Source organism: Polyodon spathula, chromosome 23 (assembly GCF_017654505.1).
Source record: "Polyodon spathula isolate WHYD16114869_AA chromosome 23, ASM1765450v1, whole genome shotgun sequence".
In the NCBI taxonomy this organism is placed as follows: Eukaryota; Metazoa; Chordata; class Actinopteri; order Acipenseriformes; family Polyodontidae; genus Polyodon; species Polyodon spathula.
Window position 1 is genome coordinate 5,418,863 of NC_054556.1, and position 15,041 is coordinate 5,433,903.

Here is a 15,041-nt window from a genome sequence, read left to right on the forward strand (position 1 = left end):
CAGACCAACTGGAGAAGACAAGGGTAAGTGTAAATTCGCCCCGTGTCTTGAATAGTGCACATCATTAATTAAGAAAATAGTTGTGAATGACTTTATAGGTCTAATTTGAGAAACGTTTAATGTAAGGACAAATAATCGTATATAAATCGTATTTGTAGTGCACAACCGAAAATATATTTTAGTAATAAAAAATGAACCTAAATGTGTTTGTGAAAATGCACAACAGCAAAACCGCGTGTGTGTCATAGCATAGGGCACCACAACTAAGCCACCACATGCGACCACGAGCAAGGTCTCCGAGCCTGCAGTTATACACTTGTGGTAACTGCCAACATTTACCAAGCAAGGCGGGAAATGTCGGGAATTATGAAGAAATATATTCGGAAATGTACCCCCCATAATTACGGTCAAGGTTTTAATACGCAGACAAGTTGTAAAAATTGGTAGTTTAAATCCACCACACACACGATACAGGCCCTTAAATACTTTATTAAATGTCCTTTACATGGCAAACATTAATCCTAGGGACCCCCCAATTAGAGACGTTATCTTAATAGCTCCAGCAAGTTCAAAATGAATTTTACATATTGAAAAGTGGGGACTACAGTCACATGCACGCATGGATAAAAAAGGAATCATTGTGACACTACCTGTTCAGTAAAGTGAATTACATATTGAAGTCTGTACGATTTTAAAAAAGGAATCATTGTGACACTACCTGCAGAGGAGGCACACACCTTTCAGGTTCACTTTAAGGAGGCACACGCCTTTCAGGTTCACTTTAAGGAGGCACACACCTTTCAGGTTCACTTTAAGGAGGCACACACCTTTCAGGTTCACTTTAAGGAGGCACACACCTTTCAGGTTCACTTTAAGGAGGCACACACCTTTCAGGTTCACTTTAAGGAGGCACACACCTTTCAGGTTCACTTTAAGGAGGCACACACCTTTCAGGTTCACTTTGAGGAGGCACACACCTTTCCGGTTCACTTTGAGGAGGCACACACCTTTCACGTTCACTTTGAGGAGGGAAGGACACACTTTTTGTTAATTTTCTAAAGGAGGAACAAGTTCACCTTCCACACACCTTTCGTTCTGAGACATCTTTTTGTGACACAATTACTGATATCAAAAATATATATTTTAGATATCAAAAATAGAATTGATGTAAAAAATTCAGGATTAAATGTTTAAATAGCTTGCCATAGTTACTGGGATTTTAACTGAGTGTGTTGAAAGAGACAACACTGAACAAACACACCGCAATATAATATATCAGCCACTAGCAGGAGACTATTATAAGAGCTTCTCCTTGTTGGATTCTAAACTGAAAACAAAAACACCAACACAATTAACGCAAAAGTGAAAGGTAATACACCTTGGTCCCCTTTTATGAATTGCACTTTTTCCAACAGTGTTGTGGAAGCAAACGTGGACCACATTTCTGGATTGTTAACATTAAGCTATATTCGGTTTCTCCACAATACAGTCTCGGATGTACAGTACTGTACATAAGACTCGCAAATCTATGCCAGTTCCAGTCAGTGATTTGTTTAATGCTACGAATGTCTTAAGCATCTGTAATCAGCATGCATTTTATTATGATAGCATGGTCTGGATTATATATCAACGCGGTAGCAGGGTTCGGATTAGCGTGTCTGATGTATATCCCAGAGTCTATTTCTTTTGCAAATCTTATCTCGTTTATCCAGGCCTAAATCTTCTGATTCGTTGTTTTCGTTGCACCTCCTAGGGCCTGGATTCATAAGACTACTTTATTCTCTGTTTTTCATTGCCTTGCTTTTAAAGATGCAGTTACCCATGGACAGCATTGTCAAAAAGTGAAACGGCTGTGGTGGTTTCAAGCTACTGCAGGCCTTATTCAAGACTGGACTGAAAACTTGCTTCATGCCTGACTGAACACAAACAAGCAAATCGCTTAACCCCCATACCCTGGGCATCAATCCAATCCAGGCTCGAGAGTTTTCATTCTCCAAATATGCCAAATGTAAAATAAATAAAATACTACTTTGTTTACTGTTAATTTTAACGAATGCTAACCAATGCTTTAAAAACTGATTGCTTCTTATAATTGGCTATTCACCTGTTTTTTTGTTTTAGTTTTTGTTTTGTTTTTTCCATTCATTTGGGAATGCATATTTACAAACAAAGTGAAAGAAATAAAGAAACAGCATTCTGATACCTGTCATGTAAGGTGTACCAACTTAATGTCCTGTCTGAATTACAGCCAGACCAATGTACCAACTGACCGCGTGGTGGGGTGGGGTGGGTGGGGTGGGGTGGTGGGGGGGGGGTGGGGGGGGGGGGTGGGGGGGGAGCAGACAAGATTTCTTATTAGTCATAACACAGATGTGAACACCTAACTTTATAACTTGTTTTTTGGGTCTACAGGTGAAGATGAACCCTTTGATTGGGAACTACTTGTACAATCACGGCCGGTATGGGATAAGAACATGGCTTTTACCGCAAAATATTTCCAAAACACATGTGCCTGTTTGAGTGAAGGGTATCACTTCTGCATATACACTAGACGTGATATATATGGATCTGTACTTTCCTGACAGTTTATATATTAGTATATATATATATAATTATATATAATATGTAATATTATACCTGCATATCATATATATAATATTGGTCAATGGAATTAAATGATGACACATTTGACATGTATATTTGTTTAATTAAACCTACCTTACTAACTAGCCCCCCATTTTTAGTATCATTTGAGGCCTTTTGTTTCTAGCCACAGTGTACTACATTTTACTGTATTATACAAAAACAAACAATTGATATTGTATTCGAGGTACACACCCTGTGTCCTTGCAGATCAGTACAAAGCCTTATGTTCATATCAAGGTAGTAAACTCTTTGGATTATAATCCTTTGCATAGCACCGTGCCTGAGCCAGTCAGACCTCATGCTCACGTACCACTACTGCATATTGTACAATTTCAGAGGCATGGGGGTTGTTTTTCAAAGTAAAATGTATTTATAAAAATGAGTACTGTAGTATGGACACGTTGATGTATAATAATTTTTTCTTAGTTTTGGAACATTTGGCGTCTTTTTAATTGCATTCGCAGATAGATGCAAACGTCGTACAAGTTAAAAAGTTTACAGCGGTTTTCTGTACTAAAACAGGTGATTCACAGTTTATTATCCATGCGCTATAAAGATAACGACACATTAAAAGGGAGAAGTTTCGTTGTCAACTCGATCTTACGTACAAAGAATAGCAGGGCTGCTAATGAACCCTGAAACACACCTTTAGAAAAGCACGCCCTGGGTTTATCACAACCGTAATGTACCAATCACCTGGCTCCTACCTGTTCAATTTACACCGTGCTCTGAACGGTTTACTGCACGGCAAACCACGCCTTCTTCCAAAGCACTCGCTCTCCTCTCCCCGCCCCGTGTTACTGAGCGCAGTGACGTCAAACTGCTGGAGGCTGGAGATTCACTTTTCTGAGGACAGTGAAAAAAGCGCTCTGGACCCTAACCGCGAGACGTGACAAGAGAGACCTTCGAGCGCAAGCAATCGCAGGCAGGTAGGACCGTATCTGAATATTCTGCGTCGGGATAGCTTTTGCATAATGTAATGGATTATTTCAGCGGGAGATAGCTGGAGCGACCGAGGGATTGGTGTTTAAATTATGAAAATGCGCCTAATAAAACCTTTTATATGAAGGTTTATGTAGCCAATACGTTAAGTGCATTGCGTTGCTTCACAGCCAGCGGGTTATTATTTATGAGCTGCATTTTATAACGTGTAATCTAGACAATTGACTAGTATTCGGATAAAATGTGCCGTTTGTGGATTAAAATGTTAACACTGAGGTTGTATGGGGCATTAATGATAAAAACATGTTCAATTATTATTTAAAAACGTTAACGCCTTGTGACATTGTGTTATATATCGAGAAACGACGTTTAAATTAATTATAAACGGATGGTGATTTATTCCCATATTCCCGTTACCGTCTATATCTATCGTGTCGAAGGCATAAAAAAATACTTATATATATATATATATATATATATATATATATATATATATATATATATATATATATTAGCTCAAAGAGCCAGCTGCCCAACGTTTCGATATGTTGTACATATCTTTCTCAAGGGAGCCTGTGTTTGAATCAAAACATTGGAGGTATTTATAGTTGTTTGACTGCATGACAACAACTTGTTATTGTTGATATTCAAACCCACAATTTATCGTTACATGATGTAATGGTGTTCTGTATATTGTGACATCATCATTTATTTTAATTTCGTGTGTGTGTGTGTGTTTGAGTTGGTTTTGTGACCTACTACAATACGGTATGCAGACTGAGTAATTATGCACAACGCAACAGGAGTGGGTGATGAAAGAAAGGCTGCTGTAAGCGATAAGTGTTGTAAGATTTTATTATAAAGCAATGTTGTGTTACATGGTTCAGAGCAGACAGCGTCTGTCATTTACTTATTATTATTATTATTTCTCACTCACTGTAAAAAAATAAATAAGAGTTCTCTTAAACAGTGACTTTTGATCAGGAGCTCTGCACTAGATAAGGCTTGCTGTTAGCTTTGCTAGGTGTTTTCCATGTTAACACAGTGTTTGATTGTAACATTGTGTATATTTAAATTTTAAAAATCAGTAGTGTTTTGGTTATTAAAGCAGACAGACAATAAGGCATTCACATGTACTATACTGCCACACACATCAATGATAATGACATGAAACAAAACTCATGCCTCAATTACATTAGCATAACAATCCAGTTGTCTTTAGTCTCTCTCTCTCCAATTCTCTTTTATCTCTCACAGTCTCCCTATTTTAATCTCCCTTTCTCTGGGACTTTTTGCAGCTTGAAATATCTGGACTCAAAGTATATCTGACATCACAAACACCAGTTTAGCACAATCCACAGCAATGAGATCTTTTATACTCAATACAATATTATAGAGTTGTGGATAGCTTTTGTCTTCACTGCGTATCTGTGTGTGTGTGTGTGTGTGTGTGTGTGTGCCAGTGGTGTGCGTCTGTGTGTGTGTTTGTGTATGTATGTCTGCATGTGGGTGTGTGAGAGGTGTACGTACTGAATCAGTCAGAACATGAAAAAGGACTGTTTGCATTCAAGAAAACACATGGGATTGTGAATGCCAGGTATTTGTTTGTCAAAAATTCTAATCTGTGTAGAAAAGCAACTCTTAATGGTTTTAATTCTGGTTAACAATCAATAAACTGAATTCGGTTTCGCCAACGGAGCTCCAGATTAATTATTTGACCATCATTTTCGGTGTTTGTGTTACTTTAATGGTACTATCCTTGTGTATTGCAATTGCATGCATGCTCCTATTGACTTCTGTTACTTGGGTTGTTTGAAATGGTGTTCTCTGTGCGGTTTTGTTTACGATATTGCTGGGTTTTGGTGTTAGCTGCTATGTAACCTGAATATGCAGCTAAAATACTGCAATTAAATCTAGTGCTGCCATGTGGATATTCTGGGCTCAGCATCTTATAGTTCCCAACATCATCTTGGTATCGGTGGATACCTTGTATATCAGACTGAGTATGTTAGTGCCCTTTGTTCACCTAAAATCAGATCCAAATATGGTTTCAGATTTTTTGTCTGTGCAGAATGGCAGTCTTGGAATTCTTGTACTCTTTCCAAGATTCAAAAGCATACTTTGGGCTCAGTGTACCTGTTTTTCAAAACTAGCATATCATCAGAGCAGACTGTAAACAATTGGTATTTACTTCACATAAATTCGATGTCTTGTTTATTAAAAAAATAAAAAGCAAAGATTCATGTGGCTGATTTCATAGTCACTGTATAATAGTGAAAGAAAGTTGGTTTGCCAATATGCAAATTTAAAGGAAGTCTTCTCTTGACTAAGGAATGTTGAACAGATGAAAATTTGCATACAAATTCCTTAAGAGATTCCTGAGCTATTCTCTTACAGCAGGATGGTGCGTAGTATTTTGGTGTAGAACCTTTAACAGTAAAACAATTTTGTGGGCCATGTAGAAAGTGGTGTGCCTTTGAAATGAATAGAGCCAGAAGACATGTCAATGAGATGTATATCTCCTAAGGAGGTGGACATCCATTCACACCATCACCACCTGCTACACAGCAGACACAGAAGTCAGAATAAATAGAGACTGCATAAGGTGTTCGAGGGGGGGAAAAGAAAGAGAAATTGTGACAGAGTAGGATAGAAGTGAGAAATGAAAGTAAGAGGAAAGTTCCAGAGGAGGAAGTGCTGTAGCTGTAATGTTGTTTCAGATATTTGGGGTTTAACAATTTCTTGGTCACACAAAAAAAGTTTTATAAAAAGTCTGAAATAGGTAATCATGCTGGGATTTCAGCTGTACCCAAACTGGTTTACAAAAATAACAGGTGGTGCTAGTTATTGTGTAGAAGATTAAAATAACTGACATAACCACCAGTATATGTTCTGACTTGTGACACACATATTTTACATTAAGGCTCAACAGAACTGCGTGCTGTTTTTTTGGTGGGGGTAGGTTTAGAAAACATGTTGTTGTTCTTGAAGATAACACTGATATGTGTGAATTTGTGTGGGTTAGAAATGAGCCGGTCAAAATGTCAGTGAAGTTAGCTCTCAGGCCACAGCGTCTCTCTCGTGTCTGAAAATAGAAACCAAAAAGATAGGTAGCAGAGGTTAACAACCCATTTCCTATCAGCACAGCAGTGCCCCCAAGGGGGAAACCTGACCCTTCCTCTAATTAACAATGCACAGAGATGTTCCACATAGAATAGACTGCAGGTCGCAATCCACCATTATTGCATTATTGCTCTCTGGAGTGTGATGTCACCCTGCCTCTACTGCAGCAGTTCCCCTTTTAAAACTTCTGTTTACTTTATTAAAGCCAAAACACTGTTTTAATAAAATACAGGACAATACATTGATGGTTCTGGGGACTTTATTTTACTCATGTAATTGTTGTATATTAGGTAATAAGACTGACAATAAAAAAAGCCTTGAGCTGTTGGCTGCCTTTGACTAAATTGAATCATAGGTAAAAAAAAAAATAAAAAAAAATTTAAAAAAACACACATCCCCCTCATTAAGCAAGGATTTAAAAACTAAAAAATATCAGAAGTAGGTTTCGTCTATTGTATTTGGATTGGAAAAAGACTACAATGTCAGACATCTGGTACAGTTTAGCTTCAATTTTTTATTGTATGACTTTTTGGGACAGGTATGCAAAGTTTGTGTTTGCATATTGAATCTGTTGTGTATGGAGTTGCTGAATCCACCTTTCCCCTGATCAACTTCCCCTTCTGTTATTGAAATGTTTTGCAAGCGAGCATACCTTCTGTTACTTACCCTATATTTGCCTAAAGCCCTCTAAATAAATGTCTTCACATGAACAGAACAGTGGTGACCCTATTTGAAAACAAGGGTCCATGCTCGGTAGGAGCTGTCAGATATATTGACAGCAAGCTAACTGACTAAAAATAAACATTGTCGCTGTAGCTTTAAAAATGGGGTGCAGTTCGGTTTTAGCTGTTGCCATTATTCTAATTTGGTTTCCATGTCAACATGTGCAGTAGTTACAACAGAAAATGGGAATAAAAATAACTCCAAGAGAGGATGGCCTTCACAGCAGATTTTCAACACATAGTTGTATTCAACCGTGATCACGGCAAGATTGCTGTGCTGTTCTGAGGTATAATCTAAGGGTCTTAAAGGTGAAGTGAATAATTTGGCTACACGCCAAATGCGTCATAGCACTAAGATGACTCGACAAAAAATCCATGTTGGGGGTTATCCATTTTGTGGTAAATACCCAGCAAAAAATAGAATACCATTTCATCCCTTACAGAGAAGTTTACAAGCTACCAGTGGGGTACTAATAACTGTACTTCCATTAGCAGACCAAAGCATTACCATTAATGGGAACACAGTGATTTTGGAATATGTTTTACATTGGTTGGGCTACAAGAGACCCCTTGTATGTTACTATTCCGTGGCACTGCAATAGATCTGTGGTTTGTATTTATTCATATTATTGTGAAACTAAAGGCCTCTACACAGTGGATGTGATGTGACAAGCGAATGTGTCGTGTGACACACTAAAAAAAAAACATGTATTTTTTATACGAGTTGTTCACACTGCCTGCGATGCGATGTGAAGCAATAGGATTGGCGTCTATTTTTACAGTTTTGTTGCGCGGCAGCTAGGGAACTGACCAATGAGAAACAGCCTCCCGTGCGCGCCTTCGGTAAACAGTGGCGGAACAAAAGATAATTCTTGCAGTATGAAATACCCAGAGCTGTACCATAAAGGACAAAAATTCTAAAGACACGACAATGAGGGAGAACATCTAGCAGTCCATTTTCCAGGGAACTGAATAGTAGTGGCGCAGCAAAAGTACCATTTTATCGCAGGACAAATCGCACCGTCTCTGCTGTGTGGAGACCTTAAGTATAAAAATACTACCATTGTGGTTCTAGTCTACCAATGTCTCATCCAGTTGTTGCTGCTGTTAGGTTGCCATTGTGCCTTAGTACAGAACCATTGCATTGCCGTTTTTATTCCACCAGGAGAGGATTCAGAGCCCAACAGGGAGTTCAATGACTCTTCTTGGATGACTGGGACTACCCTGAAGCGATCTGTATGTTCCAGTGTTGCTGTCTGAATTCTGTCTTTGCGCTGAGTAATCCATGTAACGCTCATTTCACAGAGTAAGCAGATTGTGCAATGGTTTAATAAGATTTACAATCCCATTTTATCTGATAGATTCTGAATTGTGCCTCTTGCAGGACTTATTAAAAGCCAGAATTAAATAAATCTAGATTGAAATCGCTGAATGGTAGTACACGTGAATATTACAAAAATAAAGAAATTAAGTAAAATTGTGATTCAAGACTTGTTACCAACCCTGTATCCCCTGAGGCAGTGCTTGACAAGTTAGCGTGCCTGCAGAGAAGACTAATTAATTTCACCTAAACATGGTTTTGCTTTAGTATAAAACAGCCTCACAAAAGCTGTGGTTTTGAGCTTGTGGCTGAAATGAAAAAGGAAGATCTGTAAAAAAAGAAATGATTTAACTGCAGGGTGTGTAGCTCAGTGTGGTTAAATATAAACTTTTATAGTTTTTCACAGGCCTGTGTGAAACTGGATATGATAAGCTTAGTGTCGGTTGCACAGCTGCAAGGAGGTTACCCCCATTTTAAATTTGGTAGCTGTGGAAGTCTTTAAAAAATAAATGGATAAAATTACAATAAGGCCATTCAATTCACAGCTGTGGCACACCTATCATGCCATACTTGTTAGTGGTTTCCACAATTGGGTGAAGACATCATGATTTCCTTTGTGCTCGTACAGTATTCTCTTTAAGTGAAAACAATAATTTTATTTGCATTTTAAGCAGTGTGGGTGCCCTTAAGCGATTTAATGCTTTCTGTTTTTATGAAGTTGTGTGCATTTATTCTAAATAGCATGAGGCGTTGCAGGTTACTATGGCCAGCATCGTGGTGCTGTACACAGCAGTGCAATATAACGACGTGCTATCCTATTACTGTGGATGCTGCTGTCTACAGTGCCTATGCTGGACAGGAAGAGGACTGCGCTCAGAATTAAGGATTGTGTCTCAGCAGGGCTACAGAGTGTATAACAGACCTCCCGAAGCAGCCACAGTGTCAAGTGTGTGACTGTCCGATTCTGGCCTGTCGTCGCATTAATCAGTAAAAGCACTTACCAACTTTCCTGGGAGCTTGTAATGGGATCCCAGTCTAGCCAATATAAGTGTGCAGAAACGAGAAAAGATTATGGCTGAGCCATGTAGCAAACTATTTCTTTCTCTTCACAGGTCTGGCACAATTCAGAAGCCAACAGTTGAATTGTAGTTATACAACTATGACTTATATATGTTTAGAAACCATTTGGGAAGTTCAGTTGTAAAATTGGATGTAACAGCGTTTGAGTACAAGCTTTAGCATATATGAAGAAACTGTGGTTATGTGGTACTGTGGAACAACCCTAGCCCACCATATAGGCATTGAGTGGAAGGCAGACTGAATTCACTACTGAATCATTTACTTTAGAAAGATCTAGGGCTTAATGTACAAAACTTTTGCCCTGATACAAAGGTTGTTTATCTTTAGGTCTAAACGAATGAAGTTTTTCTTGATATTGCTGCCTGGACTTGAACACTAGGGCTGGATACAATCTGTTTATCTAGTCTTTACTTACATTTGAAAAGGACATTGAATATGCTTGATAAGACATAATGTAGAAACCAGATTCAGAGCTTTTGAGTGTCTGTGTGTATGAGCTATCATTCATGTAACTTGGAGAGTAGCACTGGAGCCTAGGTGCAGGGTTCAGTACACCTAAAACTAAAAGCATGTCTAACACTCTGCTTCCAGAGTGCATAGATGTGACCAATATTGTGACGATTGGCTAGCTGTAGCCGGTAACATATCAGCTGCTTACTGCACAGTATCATGGAATCACGAGAGTCTGTATCTCACTCTGGTATCTGTTGCTGTAGCACTTTTTAGTCTTTCAACTGCAATTATATATATATATATAAGCAAATCAAAACTTCCTTTCGCTAAGCTGCTGCCAAGAAAAAGGAAGAAAAACCAGCCAAAAAAAACATCTTTAGTTAATTTGTTTTCTTTAAATGGCTGTTGCATTGCACAAGTACCTTATATTGCTATTTAAAGTCCCTGGTTTCTTCACAGTAAGGACATGTAATGGCCCTGCTAGCAGCTGAACTAAAACACATGAATCCCAAACAGTTTAACTTCCACCGAATAATCTAGTTGTCTTGGTGCAGTGGTGCAGGTCCATGATCTGGTTACAATTGCAGTCTAAGATACAGATGCACAGCACCCAATCATGTCCCTTTCAAACTCTGCTAAATCTTTTTACGGCCAACCAATTACCAGCTAACTGCGCAAGGCCTTTTCTACTGCACAGTCCATCACATGATGTGACATGTGGTTCTTCTCCCTTGACTTTTCCTTAAGATGAGTTGCAGCTTGCCAACTGCCAGGATGTGCATTGAAGTTGTTTATGCAGATGACAAGCTTCATTTTTTCTTCATGCAAATTAGGTTAAAGTATAGAATATAAGAAAACAATCGAACAGGATGGGTTACATTTCTGTCTGTTGTAACAGGATGTGTATTGCCTTATATGTCATGGATAAGTGCCAGCCAGCAGATAAGTCGACAGTGGGAGGCTGTCTCCAAGAATATCACTTCTGTTATTTTAAGATTGTTTTACAGGCTATGCAAGGGCCTTAAGGCTTTAGTAAGGGGTGGCTAGGCTTTATCAATACCTAGGTTCTGTGAAGATTTACCAGGAGTAGGAGAGTTTTGCCTGGACACTGCTCTTCATTGAAACAAGTTTGTGAGTGCTTTCATGTCTACAAAATGTAATAGAACCTTTTCAATTTAGGTTTTCAGACAAATCCAACAGCCACTCCCTTATAAAAATTTCCCATAGTAAAAACATAGCAAAGTGTAAAAGCATGTTAAATCAATGGTGGGCATTGTAAATAATAGTTATAGTAAAGCATAGGTATAGTAAAGCATAATAATAAGCCTAGCAAACCAGGGTAAACTATGGTAAATGCACTGGGGAAAACTGCCAAAAATACTGTGTACAAATGCTGTTGTAAACTTTTAGAAGGGCTTCCCAACAGCATGCCTTATCAGGGTTTGAGTTACATTACAGCTTCTAGAGCTGCTCGAGCTGCATTACAGATTCTAGGGCTGCTTGAGCTACATTACAGATTCTAGGGCTGCTTGAGCTACATTACAGATTCTAGGGCTGCTTGAGCTACGTTACAGCTTCTAGAGCTGCTTGAGCTATGTTACAGCTTCTAGAGCTGCTTGAGCTACATTACAGATTCTAGAGCTGCTTGAGCAACATTACAGCTTCTAGAACTGCTGGTTTTCCTTTGTGGTGTCCATACTTATAGGGATAGCCATTTTGTTCAGCTTGGTTCTATGTAAAGTATTTAAATGCCTTCCACAGCTATTCCGTTTGATGTTTCACCTGGGGAACTGTTCTTTCAGATTTGCATCCTCTTACTGGAAAACATTTTCTGAGAACCTTGGACCGCTGGTTAAAAACCAACTTATTGGCAAACACAGTTTCTGTCAATATTGCATTAATGGACTGACTTGCCCTGCTTTTAACGTTAAGTGATTGTAGAACTTATACACTTTTCCTTTAGACTTTATTTTCCTTCTTTACTGTAAAAACGTCTCAAAGCATTATATCAAGTCATTATATAAAAATATGATGATGTGGAAAATAGTACAATTAAACTTATTTAGGGAAAGGGTGAAGCCAAACATGATTTTAAAAATCTGTTAAGATTGGAGTGAGGTTTACATTTGTTTGCTTTTGAAACTAGCCAATCACAGTCACTATATTGAAACCCACGAGACACATCCTGAAGTTGATATTATTACATGTGTGTTTTTAATATTGCACGCGTAGCTTTTTTTTCTCTTGACTGTTGAGAGAACATGCATCAGAATATAATGTTGTTGCATTTAAGTCTACCAGCCTGTTGTTGTTGCTTTTGAAACAAAACAATGTAAAACAAAAAATCCCCAAGATTTGTTTTTCTTGTTCTGTAAATTTTGACTAATCCCATTGCATTCTTCCCACAGTTTAACCGTGGTGGATTGTTACAGCAGTAAAATGCCTTTAGGAGAAGATGGCAATGACTGGAAAAAGAAAACTGCAGATATTAAAGAGATTTACGATTTCAAGGATGTCCTGGGGACGTAAGTACCAGCTCCATGAACTGAACTGTGTCTCGCACTGATGACCATGTATGTCTAGATTGCTATACTTAACTTGGGAAGCGCCTCTTCAGCTACCCACCTGTAGTAGTGAATGATAATGTTCTGAAATGTAGAAAAGTACAGGGGTGTGTGTTGCTTTACCACAAGCTTACAAAGAAGATGACGATTCAAGATTACATCCTGAGCGGTAGATTTCCTCATAGTCTGTTCTGGTTAGTACTTTAGGAAACAGGAAATCCACTGTTTTACTGATGCTAAGCAGTGGTAAACAAAAAAAAAAAAAAGCATACAAGTTTTATCCCACATTTAAGTGTTATAAAATTTTTATTTTTTATTAATTTTAATTTTATTTTGTTTAAATATGAATGTCAAGCAGACTTGTAAACACTTTCAAATCATTCTGCATTTAAATTCATTTTATTGAATGAAAAACTTGAAGTGGTAATGTATACCTAGATGCTACTGATTTTAGTTTCAAGACTTATTAATGTTATTATTATCAGCAGTGGTTCTGAAACTTTGATGGTATCAATCAATTTGTGCTCCTGATCAAAACTTATTGAAGGGGGGGGCAAAGATTTCTTGAAAATCACATAATCAACTTGATTTCATTGCAGACATGCGTGTCCATTTGACATGTTTTTAACTTGGTCCCTTATTGTTGAGCACTCTCCTGTCGGAATGCCAAGACACAAGGAAGAGTGTTACAGTATTGACTGAACCAGGCTGCATTAGGGATCTGCTAAATAAACTCAATTTATACTTTATAGAAATTATTCCTTCAGTATGTCAAACAAGCCAAGATATTCATTACCAGACAGGTTGAGCCGAGTCATCTTATTGCCTATTTATTGCCCACAGTCCACAGCATATTCTGTCATATTTATAGAACAGGTTTAGAGAACATGATTTGAATATAACAACCCATTGAAGAGTGGAAGGATGCCATCTCTGAGATTCTGAGTATTTGACATCTTTGTTGGTATAAAATGAAGACATCTGTTGCTTGAAATAAAAGTCCAGATGTTGCTATGTTATAGGTGGTAACAATAACACTGTTTGTGATTTTAGAAAGGTTTTGAAATAACCATTGAGATAATACAGTACATTGCTCTGAAAAAATCCTTAACAGCAATGGCAGCTCTGTGGATTTGAAAGCTTTTATTTATTTTTTCTTCACAAAAGTCTTGATCATGTTGCTCACTGGTAATAATGGTATGGATTACTAGTATCTATGGTTTCGTGTCATTGTGATGTCACAATGCTGACATTTGTTTCCACTGTGGCACCATTCTGTGTGTCATATAGCTGCCCTTCTGCTGTTGCACTTGTCAGTGCCATTGAAGATCATTCAGTAAGTGCTGTGCTGCCACTCTTGTCCTCTGAGGAAACTATTGTCTTAAAATACTTTGTGGGTAAATTCCTTTTGACGTAGAGAGTTTCTTATATCCTACATGTTTCACATAATTCACATATTGATGTTTCTGAGGAAAAGCTGGAGGCAGTAGGTGAAAGTTGAAAGATCTTACAATAGAATGGCTGGGCGAATTTCACAGGTTTATGTTTTATTATTTTTTTTTACATAATGACACTTTACTAAATGGACATTGAGTTAATGAAAGTAATTCCCCCACATTCAAACAGAATACTCTGTGAGTTCTATGTTTATTTCACTCTTGAAGATAAATCAGCCACTAGGCCCCTTTGAGGGCTTGACAGTCAGCCTTACAAGTGGGATAACAACAGCACTCCATCAGTGTTCATTGAGTGTGTCCTATTGACATCTGCCGACCAAAACAAAAACACATTTATTTTATCTTTTGTTTTGCATTGGTTTCATTATTCATTGTGGACGCTGAACTGCACTGATGGTGGTATTTCTCCTTCTTAACTAGATAAGATCCTGGTGATTCCTAGTATACCTTTTATATCCTTGTCAAGGTTTTTAGCTGCAAACAAAGCCATACATGAGGACCTCTGAACTCCCCATCCCCAAAAAAACCTACATTCCTCTGGACCTCAGATTGAAAGGGTTAATTTACAAACCCAAGCGTTTCCAGTCAGGAATTTAAACCGTGTCTCCCTGAGGCTTACAGACATTAGCCGCTGGAACTGCGCCTAAATTCAGCAGTAGATTAATGATAAAATACCCCATGTCCGCCAGGGAATGACTGATCTTAGCTGTGTTTTTTTTTTTTTTTTATAGAA

The 15,041-nt window shown here is 38.1% G+C and overlaps 1 protein-coding gene across 2 annotated transcripts in view; it reads left to right on the forward strand.

Annotated features, from left to right (window-relative positions):
- The first annotated feature begins 3,468 nt into the window (after positions 1–3,468).
- The window catches only part of LOC121298266 (calcium/calmodulin-dependent protein kinase type 1-like), a 47,338-nt gene continuing 35,765 nt past the window's right edge, over positions 3,469–15,041 (forward strand). Inside the window, exons 1-2 of one of the 2 annotated variants that reach the window (XM_041225294.1) lie at positions 3,469–3,575; positions 12,696–12,812. In XM_041225294.1, the coding sequence (XP_041081228.1) occupies positions 12,727–12,812 (86 nt within the window). In that variant the 5' untranslated portion in view covers positions 3,469–3,575; positions 12,696–12,726. The remainder of the gene's footprint in view (positions 3,576–12,695; positions 12,813–15,041) is intronic. The other variant, XM_041225296.1, reaches the window with a different exon arrangement.